Source organism: Schistocerca piceifrons, chromosome X, assembly GCF_021461385.2.
Source record: "Schistocerca piceifrons isolate TAMUIC-IGC-003096 chromosome X, iqSchPice1.1, whole genome shotgun sequence".
Lineage (NCBI taxonomy): Eukaryota > Metazoa > Arthropoda > Insecta > Orthoptera > Acrididae > Schistocerca > Schistocerca piceifrons.
The window spans coordinates 748,077,011-748,097,257 of NC_060149.1; the positions used below are offsets into that span (position 1 = coordinate 748,077,011).

Here is a 20,247-nt window from a genome sequence, read left to right on the forward strand (position 1 = left end):
GTAGAAAACAACAAACTAAGACTAATGTTGGCAACAGTTTTGCTGTCACAATCATCCCTCCAGACACAAAGACAGAAAGAGGGACTTTAATCTGTTTGACAATATAATGGTATCTTCAGACACGGGCACCTCCTTTGGTGTGAGGACCTATCAGTTTGCGCTACTTGTGGCATATTCATGTACCAAATTGCATTTTATATTTTTACAAGAGGACACTAGTTTTTCTTGATAACAATTTGTCCACTGTTTTAAGTAACAATGAGATGAATGTGGAAAAGGTTTTAAAGTTTTGTGTCTTGACAGGACTCCTGCTCAGTTTACTCAATAGGGTATTTTAAGGGGTCTCAGATTGGTTGGTGCATCAGTTTTCAGTCAGTGATCAAACCAGTCACAATTATTGGAACCAAAACTTTGTAATTTTCACTGTGTGTTCATTTATTTTGTTTAATGCTTATAAGGTTTCTTTTAATGTGCATGTATAGAACTGTTAACCAAGTTTTACTTGTTCTGAGAGTGGCTTGCTCTTTCCTTTTGTTAGTGGCCAGCCAGATGCATGTACCTGGGGAAAAACTTAACTACATTTTTCAACTAATTGTTGTTTTCTGTCAGTATTTTTTGTTATTACTGTGTTATAGTTTTATTAAAGTGTGAAACACACACACACACACACCCCCTATTCGTCCTTTTTACTATCCATTTTAATTAATTGATAAGCAACTGATTGTTATTGTCAGACAATCTGTTAAATCTCTAATATATGCTAGTGGGCAATTGTCTCAAGAGAGATGGGCATCCTGAAACCATCATCATAACCATCATCATCATCATCATCATCATCATCAGTTTAATTCACCACATTTTTTGCTAATTCCTCCCTCCCCTCCACCTGCTCTCTCTCTCTCTCTCTCTCTCTCTCTCTCTCTCTCTCTGTCGCATATTGTGTCTCTGAAAGGGATCTTCTGTTGTTAGCTGAGTGTGATGTGCATTTTAAATTTACATCATATGGCAAATCTCTTAGTCAAGCAACAGGAAAGGAAACAAAATTCAATTTGCATTGGTTACAAAGTTGCAGAATGATTTTTTTCACTATCAAGTAGAGTGTATGCTGTTTTGAAACTGTGATAGATCACAACTATGTGCTAGACTATGATCCAAACCAGTAACTATGCTTGGAATCAATCTTCAAACTGTGGCCCATTTTCTCACATGCTTCTGGGAGTGATAGTCCAGCAAGGAGTGTTTCTGTGAAGTTTGAAAAGTAAACCTGCACTGATACAATTAGTTCCTTGATTGTTGGTTATGCATCATGCCTCTATAGCACAGTGGTTAATAACATTGTGTGCAAGAAACGAGGTTCCAGGTTTGTGTCCCAGTCTGGCAAACAGTTTAAATGTATCAGGAAGTTTCAATGACACGATTACAGAGACCGAGCACTTTAGACAAAGGTGATGCAGAAAATTAGTTGTGGCCTATCCTGACAAACCATAATAGCAGGTTTAGGGAAACTGATGAAAATCATCATCTCTTGGGTGAACAATGTTTCTTTAGTTAAGAGTCTCCAGATAACAAGTTGGTGTGGCCATTTTTATTTGTCTAGGCACTCTGTACTACTATTTCATAATGCAGCCTTGGGTTCTGGACTGTTTTGTTTCTTCTTTGATTAGGAACTTTATTATTACATGTTGTGACCATAATTATTATGTATATGTCATTGTTCATGTAATCTGTTTTGGGTGACAGCTTCTGAGTGTTGAAATTTTAATATATTAGGGTAAGTCAATTATTATCTGCAAAGTAGTTACAAAATTTTATTGTAATCAAATAGGAAACTTACAAAAACATCATTTTTCGACATAGTCTCCTTGCGTTTCAATGCACTTGGTCCGTCATTGTACAAGCTTCCTGATGCCCTCTTAAAAGAAGGTTCTCAATTGAACTGCGAGCCAAGAATGCACCGCTTCATTCACTGCTTTGTCCGAGGCAAATCAGCGACCCCTTAATGCCTGTTTGCGTGGACCGAACAAGTGATAGTCAGAAGGGACAAGATCGGAACTATATGGAGGATGATCCAGTACTTCAAATTTGAGTTTCTGGAGTGTTTCAGCAGTTTGGGCAGCAGTATGCGGATGGGCATTGTCGTGCAACAACACAACACCTTTTGACAACAGTCCTTGGCGTTTGCTTCGAATTGCAGGCTTTAGCCTCGCAGTAAGCATTTCACTGTAAATTACACTGTTTATTGTTGTGCCTCTTTCCCCATAATGTTGCAGTACTAGACCTTGTGTGTCACAAAAAACTGTAAGCATTAGTTTTCCTGCGGATGGTTGGGTCTTGAACTTTTTCTTGCATGGTGAATTTGGATGTGTCCATTCCATACTCTGCCGTTTCCTCTCCGGCTCTTAATGGTGGATCCATGTTTCGTCACCAGTAATGATCTTGTCTAAGAAGTTGTCCCCTTTGTTACCATAGCGATGCAGATGTCCAAGCCCATTTGTTTATGCAACTGTGCGAGTTGTTTTGGGACCCATCTTGCACAAACTTTATGAAACCTAAGTCTGTTGTGGAGGATTTCATAGGCAGAACCATGACTAATTTGCAGATGATGTGCCACTTCATCAGTAGCTAATTGTCTGGTTAAGAGAATCATTTTACATGCACGCTCAATAGTTTCTTCATTTGTGACGGTAAATGGCCGTCCGGTTCCTTCGTGTGTAACATTTGTGTGACCATTTCGGAAGTTTTCATTCCATTTGTAGACCCTACGTTGTGACAAAACACTGTTCCTGTACTGTACCGAAAGTCTTCAATGAATTTCGGCCCCTGATATGCCTTCCAACCACAAAAAACGGATCACTGAATGTTGCTCTTCTTTGGTGCAAATAGACAGCAGAGCAGCCATAATTAACAGCATGGCAGCAATAACGAAACTAACTTAGTAACTTGAAAATTGCAAAGATATAACAGCAAATAAACAAAGCATGTGTCAACAATGTAAAATGACAGTACTACAAAAATAAACAAAAATATAACTAAATTGTGGATAATAATTGACTTACCCTTGTATATTAAATGTAGGTATGCAGTTTGATTTTTGGGGATGTTTGTCCATCCCTGGTACAAATGTGAAAGTGTTGTGTTTATACATCAGTCATATGTACCAATGTTTGATTAAGCATCAGAATTAGTAAATTTTAAGAAATTATTAATTATACCATAAGATAAAACGGTATCCATGCCATGTAACTGTTTTTAACAAATGAAGATAACCTGAAAGATGTTAAAGAGAGGATGCACAAAAATGGCAACAAAGCATATAAAAATCTTTAAATGAGTGGTGTTTGTTTCTAGGTGTAATATGGTGCATGTGCTGTACTATTAGTAGAAGTTAAGTTTTCTTTCCCTTTATTTCATTTTGTATACAAAATTTCTGCATGTGTTAAACAGAAGAAATTTCATGGTTATGTGCAGTGACGGAACATATCACTTTTCATGCTTTTCAGATGGTATGAGCTGAAAAGTAAACCTGGTAAGGAGAAACAGAAACACAGGGGAGAACTTGAAGTGAAAGTAACATTTATAGTGAAAGCTGGAAGCCTCACTGATCTAAGTAAAAAAGAAAAACACAAGTCCCTTGGACAGTTGTCTCACATGGCACAATCTGTTGGTATGTTTGTTGTTTTGCCTATTTATTTTTTGTAATCTCTTATCATGGTATACTGCTGCAGTGAATCAAATATAAACCAGATTTTGTAATAAATTTATTAATATTTAATTTTGAGAAAAAGTCATACACAAGAACTCATTTTTATTTATAGTCTCCTGAAGAGGAAACACATTTTTCACAGTAGATAGCCAGTTTCTTGATCCTGTTTTTGTAAAATGAGCGTGGCCGTGACAGCAGGCAGTTGCACATGAGCACCTCGATAGCGCCCTCATTGTTTAATCTGTCTCTTCTTGACTGCTTGCTTTAGGGGGCCAGAGAAATGAAAATTGCAGGGCAGTAAGTTGTACTATCAGAGGATGTTCTCGTGTGGTCCAGAACAGTTTCTGAATTTTTTTTTATTGAGTTCAGGCAGGTATGTGGGGTCAAGATTGCCATGAAGCATGATCACATCCCAGATTGAAAGTACACTTTATTTCTGATGATAAGTGTGCACGGTATGATGCTCTGGGAGAAAATCAATGAGAAGAACTCGTTTAAAATGAAGAAAAGTCTGTTCTAAGAACCTTTCCATCAGAGAGATGGTTTCTGGCTGTGATGGGTGCAGATATGTCCATTGTTTTTTGATTCTGGGGTGTAGTGATGCACCCACGTTGCATCACAGGTCACAGTCCAGTGCAAAATATGTTCCGCTTCAGTTTGGTAGCATGTCAGTAGCCGTTTGCACACCTTGAGATAGTGAAAGTTGTGCTCTGCAATGAGAACATGAGGCACCCACCTTGCAAACACTTTCTGAAATCCAAGGTTGTCAGTAGTAATTGCCTGACCACTACCGTAATTGATGGCAACCTCAGTAGCAATTTTGGCAACTGTTATTCGGCAGTCATCTTCAGTAAACTGGCTAATAATGTGAATATTTTCTCCAGCCATGCTGGTCCTTTGGTGATGTTGGTAGGCTGTGTTCTCAACTGTTTGTTGCCCATGAGAAAACTGTTTGTGCCATATGTACACATGAATCTTTCTCAGCTCTGAACTGTGCTGCAAGTCTCTTCAAAATTTTGTACAGTTTTACACTCTCTGTTGTGAGAAACTTTGTAATAATGCATTGCACAACAGATGATGGTACCTCTTGCTCTGACATTGCAATTCTGACTAAAGAAATGGCACGACAACATTCTAACTGGGCAGAATAATCACTGGAAACAAAAGCAACAATTAGCAGTTAGCAAAGATCGTGCTGCTGTCTGTTCAGTAAACGACACGTAAAACAAAATTTCCAGTTTGTATTTAATTCACCTTAACATCATGATGTCATCTGCATTGTAGATCTTACACCAAATTTATATTATTGTTACACTGATTAAATGACTGTACCATCAAATTTTCATAAACTTTGTGTACTGGAGGAAAGCGAATGGATATTGATTTTTGGCATTCTAGAACTAAAGCTATCTAATTTTGAAACTAGATGAAATAGAGTGAAAAAGTGCATTAAACTTGATAGATCTGGAAAAGGAAAAGTTGGAAATAATATCGGATGAGGAGAGAGGAAGAGAAGGGACTTACAGAAGAAAAATGGGTTTAAGACTGTGGTCTGCAAAGCAGCAAGATTAAATTTCAGGTCGCATCAGTCACTTTTGTGGAAGAGTAAAGAGTAAAGGAATTAGGCAAATGATAAAACAGTGGATTACGATATGAACTGGAGAGATTTTATAACTTCAAGAGCTAATGGTGATTGCAGTGATGAAAAAAGAAGAAGAGAGCAGGGCAGGAAAAAATCTAATGGTAATTAAATGCAGGTGTATGATTTGATTATTGTATATTTACTTGTCTCTTACCATCTGCAGAGTGTGAAACATTGAACCTGAAGAAGGAAAATCATATGACATTCATGATGAAATATGCACTGAGCTCCCTGGTATTTATTTTTATGTGGTACAGCAGAGAATGATTTTCTGCTATTGCCAGTGGGCAACTAAACACATTGAATTAGGATTTCCATGTATCACAGAATACTACAAAAATAATGACAGTTCAAAAATTTGTGTTTTCTGCAGCTGAACTCTTGACGGGTTTGTGCTTGCCTACCACGGGGCCGCAGCCTTTGCACCATAGTTTCTCTTCTCTACTGCATGTCTATCCGCTTGCTTTTCCATTCCCCCTCCCATAGGGAACATGTTTGTGATGTTTTTGGAAATGTGTTCTGCATTTTCAGTGGCCAATGTTTGAAGAGTCTCTCCATTGTTTTTTGTTCCTTTTTTTCTTTTTTCGTACCGCTTCTCCTATCCTTCCTCCACTTTGATGTTTGAGGTCCCTCTTTTTTCTTCTTCCTCCCTGTGCACTCCTGAAAGCAAGCTCATGGTTCTGACCCATAACAGGTAACTGGGTAATGCATAATTCCTAACCCTGGGTTGACAGGTAGCGTCTGCAGGTACCCCCTGGTACAGGCCATGCCCAGGGAGGGGTGATTTCCTGAGCTGCTACTTCCCCAAATTTCCAATTGGCCCTCCACTCAGATGTTCGGGAGGTTTGAACAATCAGGTGCGCTCCATTCTGGAGGGCCCCCCAGTCAGAAGGAGTACACCATCAGAGATGCTGGCAATCATTGGGGGACTTTCTCACAATGGGCCAATCATCTTCAGAATCAACATATACAAAACGGAAACTGAATGAGGCCAACGATTCAAAGACCCTCCCAGCTTCTCCATGGTTCCTCATGGTTTCACGTAGTGAAGACGGTCAGTCCTTCGCTACGGTAAATCCGCTTATTATTCAGAAAGGTGTTGATGCAATTGCTGGGCCTGTGAAATCCTGCTCTCATTTACGCAATGGCACTTTGCTTTTGGAGACTACTTCTGATTCTCAAGCACAACAACTGCTTGCAGCTTCACTCCTCCATGGCTGTCCTGTTCGTGTCAAGTCTCATGAAATGCTGAATCCTTGCCGTGGTGTTATTTACACTAGGCTGCTCAATGGTCTGAAGCAGAAGTCTTAACATACTTCTCTGATCAGTTTGTCATCGCAGTCCGTCAGGTGATGAAAAGGGTAGATACCTCCTTAGTGCTCACATGCACTCTCTCTCGCTTTTGATGGAGTGGTTCTTCCGTAAAATATCAAAGCTCAAAGCAGGTTATGAAGTTATCACAGTCAGACTGTATATTCCAAACCCAGTGCCTTGCTACCAGTGTCGTTGTTACAACCACACTCAAGAGATCTTGTCGACACCCTTAATTTTAAAAATGTGTCACCTGTCGTAGGGATACACACAAGGGCAATTGTCCACTCCTCCTCACTACATCAACTGCAATGGTGACCATGCCGCCACCTCCCGCGATTGTCCCGTATGTCTTGATAAGCAGGCTGTCGAGGAGATCCGAGCGAAGGAAATGTGCCTTACCTGGCCGGTCGCAAGTTGTTGACTAGTTGGGAACCCTGCGTTCTACCATTAGGCACTGTCCTTGCTACATCTCGCTCCACAAAGGACATGGCCATGCAGACAAGTGTCCTCAAATTTAGCACTGTCATTGTGAAATCACCCAGCATCATGGTAGTATCCATGTCTCCTCCTCCAGCTGTGCAACACACCACCAAAAATTTGCGTCCTGGGGTGAAGTCACCTGCTACAACTGGCAGGCCGGAAAGGATAGAAAGAATACTCCTGTGAAGATTTCCTATGTTCTTCCAGCGAGCCAACATCTAAGTCTTCCTCAGTCAACCGGAAATGCTCCAAGAAGTCAAACAAAGGCAAATGGTCTTCTCCTTCACCAACTCAACGATCCTCTATGACGGTGTCGCCATGTGATATCCTCTCCCGGCCGACCAACAATCGTTTTTCTGCCCTGGACTCTGCAGGCTGAGAGAAGGAGAATGCTGATGCTTCTGTAGACCTCATGGAGGAGGATCTTCCTTCCTCTGTGCCCTGTAGCAGCGAGTCTTCGAAGACCGGCTCTCAGCAGCTGCCGAGGTGACACCCATTCGTTTTTTTCTCATCATGATTCTCCTCCAGTGGAACGTTTGTGGTCTTTGACCCAACAAAGAAGATTTATGGCTTCTCTTAGAATTGCAGCGTCTGCTTGTTCACTGCCTCAAGGAAACAAAATTGCATCCACTTTGAGCTCTTGCATTTCTTCCCGGTCTGTTTTGATGTCCACCCTGAGGACAGCATTCCATCTCATGGGGAGTCATGCTGCTCATTCAGGATGATGTACATAGTCAACCCATCTCCCTGACTACCTGCCTTCAAGCTGTTGCAGTTCGCTTTTCCCTTCTTCACTTGACCTTTTCCTTCTGCACTGTTTACATCACTCCATCATTTGGTTACCAGGGCAGACTTCCTCCAGCTTATTGGGCAAGTACTTCACCCCTTTCTGCTGCTCGGTGATTTTAATGCACACCATCCCCTTTGGGGTTCTCCCAGAACCTGTCCAAGAGGTGCCCTTGTAGGTGACGTTCCGAATAAGTTTACGCTCCTCTGCCTTAACAAAGGAGCACCCACATTCCTTTCAGACTCCACGCATGCCTATTCCCATTTGGACCTACCTTTTTGCACTGCCCACCTTGCCCATCATCTCAAGTGGTCTGTTCTCTCTGACACATACTCGAGTGAACATTTCGTGTGTGCTATCCGTTTGCTGACTCCTACCCCACCTACGTGCACACCCAAATGGCAGCTTACTAAGGGCAACGGGGGGCTTTACTCCTCCCTGGAGACCTTTGATGTACAATATTTCTCCAGTTGTGATGATCAGGTAGAATATCATACAAATGGTACCCTTACCGCCACACAACATTCCATTTCTTGCACTTCCTCTGTGCCACACTGTGCCCAGGTCCCCTGGTGGACTGAGGCATGGCGTGACGCAATTCACATGCAGAGATGTGCTGTCCGCTTTTTTAGCCATTGTCCTACGATGGGAAATTGCATTCATTATAAACATTTGCTTGCACAGTGTCGTCGCGTTCTTCAGGATAACAAAAGAGCCAGCTGGATTTAATTCACTAGTTCTTTTAACAGTTCCACTCCCTATTTGGTCGTGTGGGCCAGCCTCTGATGACTCTCTGGGACGAAGATCCATTCCCCAATTTCCAGCCTGGCAGTAGCAGATGACATCATAGTGGATCCTACTGCTATCTCCAACACCTTGGGCCGCAAATTTGGAGAGATTTCGAGCTCCTCCCACTATCACCCAGCCTTCCTCCACTGGAAACGAGCGGAGGAGGCTTGGGCGATACCCTTCTCTTCTCAGAATCGTGAGTGTTACAGTGCTGCCTTTACTATGAGTGAGCTAGATCTTGCTCTGACTTCATCCTGATCCTCCACCCCATGGCCAGACAATGTTCACAGTCAGATGTTGCAGCACCTTTCTCTTGTGGGCAAGCACTTTCTGCTTCATACGTACAACCGCATCTGGGCAGAGGGCATGTTTCCCAGATGCTGGCATGAAGCCACTGTCATACCCATACCTTAGAATGTTAAGGCTCCCTCCCCCCCCCCCCCCATTTCTCTCACCAGCTGTGTTTGCAAGGTGATGGGAGATATGATTCATACCCGGCTGGTACGGTGGCTCGAGTCTCGCAATTTACTAACCACTGCACATGGTGGATTTCCAGCGTGCTGTTCTGCAGTTGATCATCTCGTCACTTTGTCCACCCATGTCATGAATGGTTTTCTGCAGAAATCTCAGACTGTGGCCATGTTTTTCAAATTGGAGAAAGCCTACGACACCTGCTGGAGGTTTGGTATTCTCCATACTATCTACAGTGGGGCTTCCGTGGCTGCACGCCCCATTTACTTCAGGAATTTTCAAAAGAGAGAGTTTTCAAAGTACGTGTGGGTTCTGCTTTGTCGGACAGCTTTCTCCAGGAAAATGGTGTGCCTCAGTGCTTGTCCTAAGTGTTGTCGTCTTTGCTATCGCCATTAACTTGGCCTGTCTCCCGCTGGGCATCTCTGGCTCCCTTTTCAATGACGATTTCGTCATCTATTGCAGTTCTCCATGGACTTGTCTCCTTGAGCGGCGTCTTCAGTGATGTCTCGATTGTCTTTACTTATGAAGCATCAACAATAGCTTTCATTTTTCCACTGTGAAAACCTTTTTTATGAATTTCTGGCTGCACAGTTGGTTTCTTCCACAGTATTTACATCTTGGACCTGTTGCTCTTCCGTTCGTTGAAACTACTTAATTCCTGGAGCTCATGCTCAACAGGAAACTTCCTTGGTCCTCCCATGTGTCTTACCTGGCAGCCCATTGTATACAGTCCCTCAGTGTCCTACATGTACTCAGTGCTACTTCCTGGGGAGCAGATTGAACCACCCTCCTCTTTTTGCACTAGTCCCTTGTCTGTTCGAAACTAGACTCTGGGGGGTTTCGCATCTGCTCATCTACCACTCTTACATGGTCTCAATACTATCCACCATTGTTGAATCCATGTGGCCACTGGTGCCTTTTACTCTAGCCCAGTTGAGAGTCTGTATGCAGAAGCTGCCAATGTACCATTGTCTTACCGCTGTGACGTTCTCCTCGGTAGATATGCATGCCGTTTGTCTGTCATGCATGGCCATCCATCTTATGCTTCCTCCTTCAGTGATACCTACGATCACCAGTATGGGGCGCACCCCTCTTCTACATTACCTCCTGGAGTTTGCTTTCGGCTCTTGCTCCGGCAGCTTAACTTCATGCTACCTGCAACTTTCCCAGTGGGTGTGAACCATTCACCACCTTGGCTTCATATGGTGGCCCATGTTCACCTTGGCCTTCATTCACCTTCTAACGACACTACTCCAGCCTCGCTCTGTCACCTTCAGTTCCACTACTTTCAAATGGGACTTTGTGATAGTACACTTGTGCATATTGATGGCTCTCGGACTGATCGTGGTGTCAGGTGTGCCTTCGTCATTGGCACCAGTATTTTTTGTTATTGGCTTCTGGAAGACTGCACAGTTTTTACAGCATAGCTCTTTGTCCTATATTAGGCCACGCAGTACATCCAGCGACACAGGCTTTTGAATTACGTCATTTGCTCCGTCTCTCACAGTGCCCTTCAAAGCCCCTGTGTGCTGTACGCCATCCATCCCTTAGTGCAACGGGTTCAGGAAAGCTGTCACTTGCTCACTCTACATGCAGCCACTATGATGTTTATGTGGGTTCCTGGTCAAGTCAGTCTGACAGGAAACAAGGTCACTGACACTGCTGCCAAGGCTGCAGTTCTTGTACCTCATCCCGCTAGTTCTTACATTCCCCCTGATGATCTGTGTGTTGCCCTCTGTCAGCAGGTAGTGTCACTTTGGCATTACCACTAGTCCTCCCTTCATGCGAACAAGGTCCTAAGCCTGTTCCAGTGGCTTGGACGACCTCCTCTCAGCCCTCTCACCATGAGAAGATCATTTTAGCTAGGTTGAATATCGGGCACTGTCTTTTTAGCCATCACAATTTGTTAAGTGGTTCTCCCTCATCACTTTGTCCTCATTGTGCTCAGCCTTTGACGGCCTGCCATTTCCTGATGAAATGCCCTTTTTCTTTTAACCATTTATGTTTGCCGTCTGAGTTATTGGCTATTTTTAGCAAACAACGTGCGGGCTGTTGACTGCGTTTTACTTTTTATCCATTGAAGCAATATGGCGAAGGACATTTAATTTTTAATTCAGGACCTCAGTTTCTCTGTGGCGTATCTTATAGACCTTTTTCTACCTCCCTGTTTTTAGCTGTCTTCTTGTCCATTGGTTAGGATTAACATGTAGCCTTTTTTAACTCCTCTCTTCGTTTTAATGTCCTACAGTTCTGAAATGGGTGCATATGACCTTAGTTTATTTGCACCCTAAAACAAAATAAATCAATCAAAACAATGCTCTATGCAATTGTGTTGTAAAGGTTCTTGCAAATGTGGGTATACATAAAGTATATGAAATACAAGGAAATGAAAATAATTTTTAATATTGACACTATCCTCTTAAATACAGTGTAGTTTCATTGTGAAAATTCACAGCTATAGATGGTGCCCCTAAGATTAGTCTGGTGTTTTGGCAGATATTTATAATTTCATTTTTGCAATGTGTGTCTGAGTCAGCCCAAACAAATACTGCTCATTACATGTCTCATCTGACAACCAGCATTGGTGGAAAGCATCAGTTTGTTTCCCATTGCAAATAGAATTGTTTTTAAAGTGGAATTTTGTGTGTCCATTCAGTAGAGTGTTCTCAAATTAGTCAAGTGCAGTATCCATTTTCTCAATATTTATTAACAGGAGTATTACAACACAACGAGTAGACAGTACTACGCCAGCAGCGACTGAGCATCGCTGCTGCATGGCAGTAGCAATCAGCGTGGGCTAGGGCAGCATGATTTAATGTTGCTTTTAATACATACTGATAAAACAGGTATTGTAGTAGGTTAATTTCAGACCACTCTATCGAATGGGCACACAAAATTCCACTTTAAAAATAATTTTGTTCACAATAGGAAATGAGCTGATGCTTTCCATCAACACTGGACATTGCAAGAAAGATGTGATGAGCAGTATATGTTTGGGCTGACTCCCACTATGCACTGTGAAAACAAAATTTGCAATTTTCTGCCAAAATGCTGATGAAAAGTTGCATGAAGACTCCTAGGAGGTAAAGCCGGTATTTGCCCACACCTGTACAGGTTTTTACCCAATATTTACTACAGCATATGTCTGCGCCCACACAGACCTCTATACTTTGGAGGTAATTCTGATTGTCTTCCAAAGCTGCTTTCAGAATGGCAGAGATCTGTCTAGGTTCAATCTGTGCAGCAGTAGGTCCCTTTAGAGCAATCTCAATATGCCTTATGGGTTTAACATTAGTCGATCTAGCTGCCCAATAATGCTGTGAACTGTGTGCTGTCATCAAGCGTGGTCTGGTTCCATAAGGGCAGTGCCACTGTGAGGGACCTTATATTCTTATATATACAAGCAGCCATTTATTTTCTATAATAGTTACATCATTTTAAAAGTTGAAGAATGTTTCATTTTTCTGCTTGATTGCGATTTCAGGCAATGCATTTTTGTAGATGCTGCAGCAGTTTCACAATGAACATGTCATTCAGGTTGTATTGAAACTCATCTTTCACCTCTTTGTTGGAGCAGAACTGCCATCCAGACAAATATCCCTTCAGCTGAAGGTGCAGGTGGTATTTGCTCGGTGCGAAGTCCGGGCTATATGATTGGTGGTTGATTATGTACCAACTAAAGTTCTGCAAGAGATTAGTGGTATGGCAAGTGACATGCAGGTTGGTGTTGTCATGGAGAATGCTTATCCCCTTGGTCAACATTCCTCTTCTCTGGTTCTGAATTGCCCTTCTCAGTTTTTTGAGTGTATCATTGTGCCTTTCAGTGTTTATTGTTACCCCTAGTGGACAGAAATTCAGCCAGCAGTGTCCCCTTCTGGTCCCAAAACACAGCTGCCCTGCATTTCCCAGCAGAATGTGTTTGTTTGAATTTTTGTGGCTTGGACAAATAGGGGTGCCACCACCCAAGTTACTTGTTTCATCTCATGTGTAATATGAAATCCCAGGTTTCATCACCCATGACAATCACACCCAAGAAGTTGTCCTTTTTGTCTGCATAGCGGTGAAGAAATTTGCAGGAAGAATCAGCTTTTTGCTGTTTCTGGTCTTCTGCCAGCATATGCGGTACCCATCTGGCACACACTTTCTGACATTTTATTTATTTAATTTAGTCTTTCATCCATTGACCATTTAGTACAATAGTGTTGGACCTGTCAGATACATTACAGAAAAAATATATACATATATAAAACATTAACAGGGTAGGATAGGATTACGTGACCTAATCAAAGGAACTATTCCAGCATTCACTGTAGTAAGTTGGAAAACAATGGAAAGCCTAAATCAGTCTGGCTGGATGGAGAATAGCCCTTGTCTACCTGTATGCAAGTCTGGTACATTAAGACCGGTGCAGCCATCTCACTCGGTACGTGATTGGAAGGGGAATCACAAATACATAGTGTACATTGAGAGTACAACTTGCACAAGAACTAAATCAATGTACAAGAAATTTTGAAAATAAAAACACTGCTGAAAAAGTATAAACATTTGAAAACCTTATATGACACTACCGAAAAGTGCAATATGCACAATAAGTAAATCATTGATGCAGTTAAATAAGGAAACTTCAATAAAAGACCCCACTGAAATAATAAAAATACATGAACTCATTATGTAGCACTGCAGAGAAGTATAACACATGAATACTTGAAAACTTGCCGACACTGTACCCATCACAACTATGCTAGAATTAAATCCTTTCTCAGAGGATGTGTGTTGCACTGCATCTAAAAGAGAGGAAACAGAAAACAAACAGCAGCAGAAACATTCTTTGCAAAGACAGCATACATGGTGTATCGGTTAAGAGAATCAAAAGAACTCAACAATAAATGATGGTCCTAGTAAACCTGTAAGCTAACATAATCATTAAAATTGTAGGAACACCTCTCAACAATAAATGGTTTTAACTCTGCTCTAAAGGCTGTTTGTGACTGCAACCTCATTATGTGTGTTGGCAGTGCATTATAAAGAGTGACACCAAATTGGCTCACGTGTCTTTGACTACAAGTTGTTGTAAGTTGTTCCATATGGAGGGACCCACAGTTGCGAGCATTATAGCTGTGATAACTGGAGTTGGTTTGCAGGTTACCAAGTGCAGCTCTTGGTATCAACACACATTTATATATGTAGAAGGAGGGTATAGTAAGCAAACACAACTTCTTAAATAGGGACTTGCAGTGAGCCCTAGTAGAGCTGTGTGACATGATTCGAATAGCCGATTTCTGTAATGCAAAAATTTCATTTAATTGACCATTAATTTTACCTCAGAAAATTATTCCATGAGCTACAAGGGACTGGAAGCAACCAAAATAAGCCATTCTAGCTCCACCTGAGTAGCAAACTTTAGAAATTATTATCAGAGCAAAGCATGCAGAACTGACACTCTGGAAGAGTTTAGTTATGTGGTCTTTCCAGCTTAAGTCTTGGTCAACATATTTTCTTCAAAGTTTTTTGCATATACCCTCCCTAACTAACTTCCACCCTGTAACAGGCGGAGATCTTGGTTTTGATTCATCTTCCCAAATTCTACATAGATTGTTTTCTTCATCTACATCTACATGACTACTCTGCAATTCACATCTAAGTGCTTGGCAGAGCGTTCATCGAACCACAATCATACTATCTCTCTACCATTCCACTCCCGAACAGCGCGCGGGAAAAACGAACACCTAAACCTTTCTGTTTGAGCTCTGATTTCTCTTATTTTATTTTGATGATCATTCCTACCTATGTAGGTTGGGCTCAACAAAATATTTTTGCATTCGGAAGAGAAAGTTGGTGACTGAAATTTCGTAAATAGATCTCGCCGTGACGAAAATCGTCTTTGCTTTAATGACTTCCATCCCAACTCGCGTACCATATCTGCCACACTCTCTCCCCTATTACGTGATAATACAAAATGAGCTGCCCTTTTTTGCACCCTTTCGATGTCCTCCGTCAATCCCACCTGGTAAGGATCCCACAGCGCGCAGCAATATTCTAACAGAGGACGAACGAGTGTAGTGTAAGCTGTCTCTTTAGTGGACTTGTTGCATCTTCTAAGTGTCCTGCCAATGAAACGCAACCTTTGACTCGCCTTCCCCACAATATTATCTATGTGGTCTTTCCAACTGAAGTTGTTCGTAATTTTAATACCCAGGTACTTAGTTGAATTGACAGCCATGAGAATTGTACTATTTGCCAAGTAATCGAATTCCAATGGATTTCTTTTGGAACTCATGTGGATCACCTCACACTTTTCGTTATTTAGCGTCAACTGCCACCTGCCACATCATACAGCAATCTTTCCTAAATCGCTTTGCAACTGATACTGGTCTTCGGATGACCTTACTAGACGGTAAATTACAGCATTATCTGCGAATAACCTAAGAGAACTGCTCAGATTGTCACCCAGGTCATTTATATAGATCAGGAACAGCAGAGGTCCCAGGATGCTTCCCTGGGGAACACCTGATATCACTTCAGTTTTACTCGATGATTTGCCGTCTATTACTACGAACTGCGACCTTCCTGACAGGAAATCACGAATCCAGTCACACAGCTGAGATGATACCCCATAGGCCCGCAGCTTGATTAGAAGTCGCTTGTGAGGAACAGTGTCAAAAGCTTTCCGGAAATCCAGAAATACGGAATCAACCTGAGATCCCCTGTTGATAGCGGCCATTACTTTGTGCGAATAAAGAGCTAGCTGCATTGCACAAGAATGATGTTTTCTGAAACCATGCTGATTACGTATCAATAGATCGTTCCCTTCAAGGTGATTCATAATGCTTGAATACAGTATATGCTCCAAAACCCTACTGCAAACCAATGTCAATGATGTAGGTCTGTAGTTCGATGGATTACTCCTACTACCCTTCTTAAACACTGGTGCGACCTGTGCAATTTTCCAATCTGTAGGTACAGATCTATCGGTGAGTGAACGGCTGTATATGATTGCTAAGTGGGGAGCTATTGTATCAGCGTAATCTGAAAGGAACCTAATCAGTATACAATCTGGACCTGAAGACTTGCCCGTATCAAGCGATTTGAGTTGCTTCGCAACCCCTAAGGTATCTACTTCTAAGAAACTCATGCTAGCAGCTGTTCGTGTTTCAAATTCTGGAATATTCCATTCGTCTTCCCTGGTGAAGGAATTTTGGAAAACTGCGTTCAATAACTCTGCTTTAGCGGCACAGTCGTCGGTAACAGTACCATCGGCACTGTGCAGCGAAGGTATTGACTGCGTCTTGCTGCTTGTGTACTTTACATACGACCAGAATTTCTTCGGATTTTCTACCAAATTTCGAGACAATGTTTCGTTGTGGAACCTATTAAACGCATCTCGCATTGAAGTCCATGCCAAATTTCGCGCGTCTGTAAATTTTAGCCAATCTTCGGGATTTCGCGTTCTTTTGAACTTCACATGCTTTTTCCGTTGCCTCTGCAACAGCGTTCGGACCTGTTTTGTGTACCGTGGGGGATCAGTTCCATCTCTTACCAATTTATGAGGTATGAATCTCTCAATTGCTGTTGCTACTATATCTTTGAATTTGAGCCACATCTCGTCTACATTTACATGGTCAGTTCGGAAGGAAGGCTTCTAGTGACACTTTATCCGCTTTTTTAAATAAAATTATTTTGCGTTTGTTTCTGGTGGATTTGGAAGAAATGGTATTGAGCCTAGCTACAATGACCTTGGGATCACTAATCCCTGTATCAGTCATGATGCTCTCTATTAGCTCTGGATTGTTTGTGGCTAAGAGGTCACATCCGATACTAATCTGATTTTATGATTAGCATGAACTGATATGAACTCCACAACCTGTGATCATATTTTGCAAGTGTGATTGAACCCACTTGTTTTCTATTCCTTTTACCACCATTTCTTCTAGCTTATCTAAAATAATTTCATTATTAACCATGTTGAAAGCTTAGGAAGGTTTAAATTAACTCCAACAACACTGTTGTTGTTATCCAGATTTCTGTTTCATCAGTTTAATCATTTATCACTATTTCTGTTCTTGTACCTGTTCAGAAGCCATGCTGATTATTATTCAGAAGGCTGGGGTTGTCCAAGTACTTGACAATTTGTTGTTTCATTAATCTCTTTGTTACTTTAGAGAATGCTGAGAGGAATGAAATTTGTTGGTAATTTTCAACTTTATGTACTGTTTCCCACATTTTTAATCTTTGAGGAACAGTCCCTCAGTGAATGATAAATTAGCAAAGTGAGTAGTATGGATTATAGGTGACACTGGTACATCATCTACACCATCTGACATTTTACTACTTGATGCTCATTAGTTGGAACGAATCTCATGCTGTATGCTTCTGTGCAAAATCTTAGTTTATCTTGATTTTTGATATTTAAGCTAAGTTTTTGGGAAGCATTTTTGGCAGGCCTTTTTTGCACTGTTGATAACAACAACCTTTTTAAGCGTATCTCCCTGCTCTTCATGTATCTTCCATCTTCCAGTTTTTACAGTATTCCATACAGATTTTGATTAGTTGGCTGACATTCTTATTATATCATTTCTAAGAAGCTTTGCCTTTACACTTACCTGTCAGTATATTTTCTTATAAATCTTTCCTTATTCCATAAATTGGAAATCTGTGGACCTTTTCATTTGAGAACTGAGCATATTTAAAGTCACACAGGAAATCTTAATGCCTGACATAATCGAGGAACTAGATTTAGTTATTTGTGCATAAATGGGCTCCAGTTAGTTTCTTAGGAAAACACATTTCAAAATTTGACATGAATATTCAACAGAAAGCATCATAAGCATTGTTAGCAATTGACTGTGAAATCGGTTCTAACCATGATCCATTGTTTAGACAACCAACAAAACTAGCACAATTTTCAGCAGAAATTCTTTTGTATGAAATAGGTACATTCCATTTGTTTCACAGGTATAACTAGAATTAACTTGCAACTTTTCTGTTAAAATCCTGTGGATGATGCTACGATAAAGCTAGGGAATGAAATTTGGTGAGTATTCAGAGTGATCCTCTGATCTTAACACATGGTTTCCTCAGCATTCATGACTTGTCAGGAACTGGCAGCCTGCTGCTCCTTTCTCCATCATGAATTTAAGTACAACCGATTGTAAACTCTCTACACCCCTAGCAAATGTTTTTGACATCCATTCATGACTGTCAATTCACTTCAGTCAATTGGGGATGAATTTAACTGGTTTAATGCCTTTGTGTTCAAAAATTGAATAACTGTGCAAGCTTTGTACTTCATAGTACTGTTGAATGGGAACTCTATATTGAATGGCTGCCAAACCAAGACTGAGCACTCAATCAAAGTGCGCACATTCTTGTTTGGAAGCAGAAGCAGTGCAGTCACAGCATAGTGGCCAACAACCATATTTCTCTATGCCCCTAAAAAATATGAGATTTTTTAAAATAACTCTTATAGGATGAAATCATTGGCTTATGTGCCACCCTCAGGAGACAGACAAGCATGAATCATCTCATCTCCATAGAGATATGTCACTCCATTTGCATGTGAAACGGCTCTGTTATTTGTGCAGTATGTAAAAAAAAGTGCTCTTTTAACCCTCGAGTGGTCGTGTCATTTTTTGCAACAGCAGTGGTCGCATGGTTGACTCTTATCACCTAGCCATTGTGTTCTTTAGAGGCACAAAAAATACTGGCTTAATAAGCTTGGCATTGAAAAAAATTAACTTTATTTTGTTTTTTACATACATAAGCATATATTTTAATTTTTGAACTTAATTTCCTCATAGTAGGTAGTTAGAGAATCTAATAAAATTATCCTATTCTTTTAATTAACATCAAATTTCTACACACTCACACACACACACACACACCACACACACACACACACACACACACACACACACACTAATCTAAAATCACAATCAGCCTACATTTGTTTCACAGTGCATATTACTTATGTAACACTTACTGTATCATATTTGTGTTATTTAACAAAGAAAACAATCATTTTTGTTGTTACGTTGTAATAGGATAGATAAAAATATCTACTCACAAGCAGTGGCAGAACACATACATAAAAGAAGGTAATAATTAGGCAAACTGTCGGAGCCAGGGGCTCATTCTTCAGGTAGAAGGGGTGAAGGAAAAGGACTGGACAGTATAGGAAAAGGAATAGATTTTGGAAAAGTCACCCAGAACTGCAGGTCATGGGAGACTTACCGGACAGGATGAGAAGAAAAGACTGATTCTTGGGGCCACCGGATGGAATGAGAAGGAAAGACTGACTGTTGGGGACTGAGTCTCATCCCATCTGGTAAGTCTCCCCCTGACCTGCAGTTCTGGGTGACTTTTCCAAAATCTACCCCTTTTTTCTAGACCTCTTCAGTCCTTTTCTTTCGTCCCTATTCCTTCCCCTTCAACCCTTCTGGCTGAAGAAGGAGCCACTGGCTCTGAAAGCTTGCCCAATTACAACCTTCTTTTATGTGTGCTGCTGCCACTTGATGAGTAGATTTTATATCTATTGTATTACATTATATTTTGGTTATTTGTTAAATATGTTATTGTTATTATGTATAAACAAATGTTACTCATTCTGTTCCTCCACTTCATCCAGTGTTACATGCACACTTTTCAGAGACAATGGAAGAATGCTCTTTGCACACAGACATCTTACACTGATAACAACGGACATTGTTTTTCCTTTCACACATAATGCAGCAACTCTTCTTTTTGTTTGGAGTTTCTCTCAGTTGTTGAGGCTCTTCCAGTTTATAAGGTGCCAAAAATATTTTGATGCCATTAGGAAGTGCGGGTATGTGAGATCTTGTAACTAAATGAGATTTAATAAGGCGTTGAAGCTGCTGTTACAGAAATATTGTCCTTCATTTTCTTGGGGTTTCTGTGTTAGACTGAAACAATATTTGGGCATTGATGCCAGCATTAGTAAATCAAACCATACAGCCATTGTCCATCTTCTAATTGCGCAAGCCACAGAGTATTTCCTACACATCTGGTCAACTGCAATGACCCCTCCCTTTGTCGTGTTGTAGT

At 41.0% G+C, this 20,247-nt stretch overlaps 1 protein-coding gene across 1 annotated transcript in view; it reads left to right on the top strand.

The window, feature by feature from the left end:
* Positions 1-20,247, top strand: part of LOC124722925 (rab11 family-interacting protein 1) — a 99,954-nt gene that overhangs the window by 41,034 nt on the left and 38,673 nt on the right. The window contains exon 5 of the mRNA XM_047248087.1: positions 3,501-3,664. Within this exon, the coding sequence (XP_047104043.1) occupies positions 3,501-3,664 (164 nt within the window). The remainder of the gene's footprint in view (positions 1-3,500; positions 3,665-20,247) is intronic.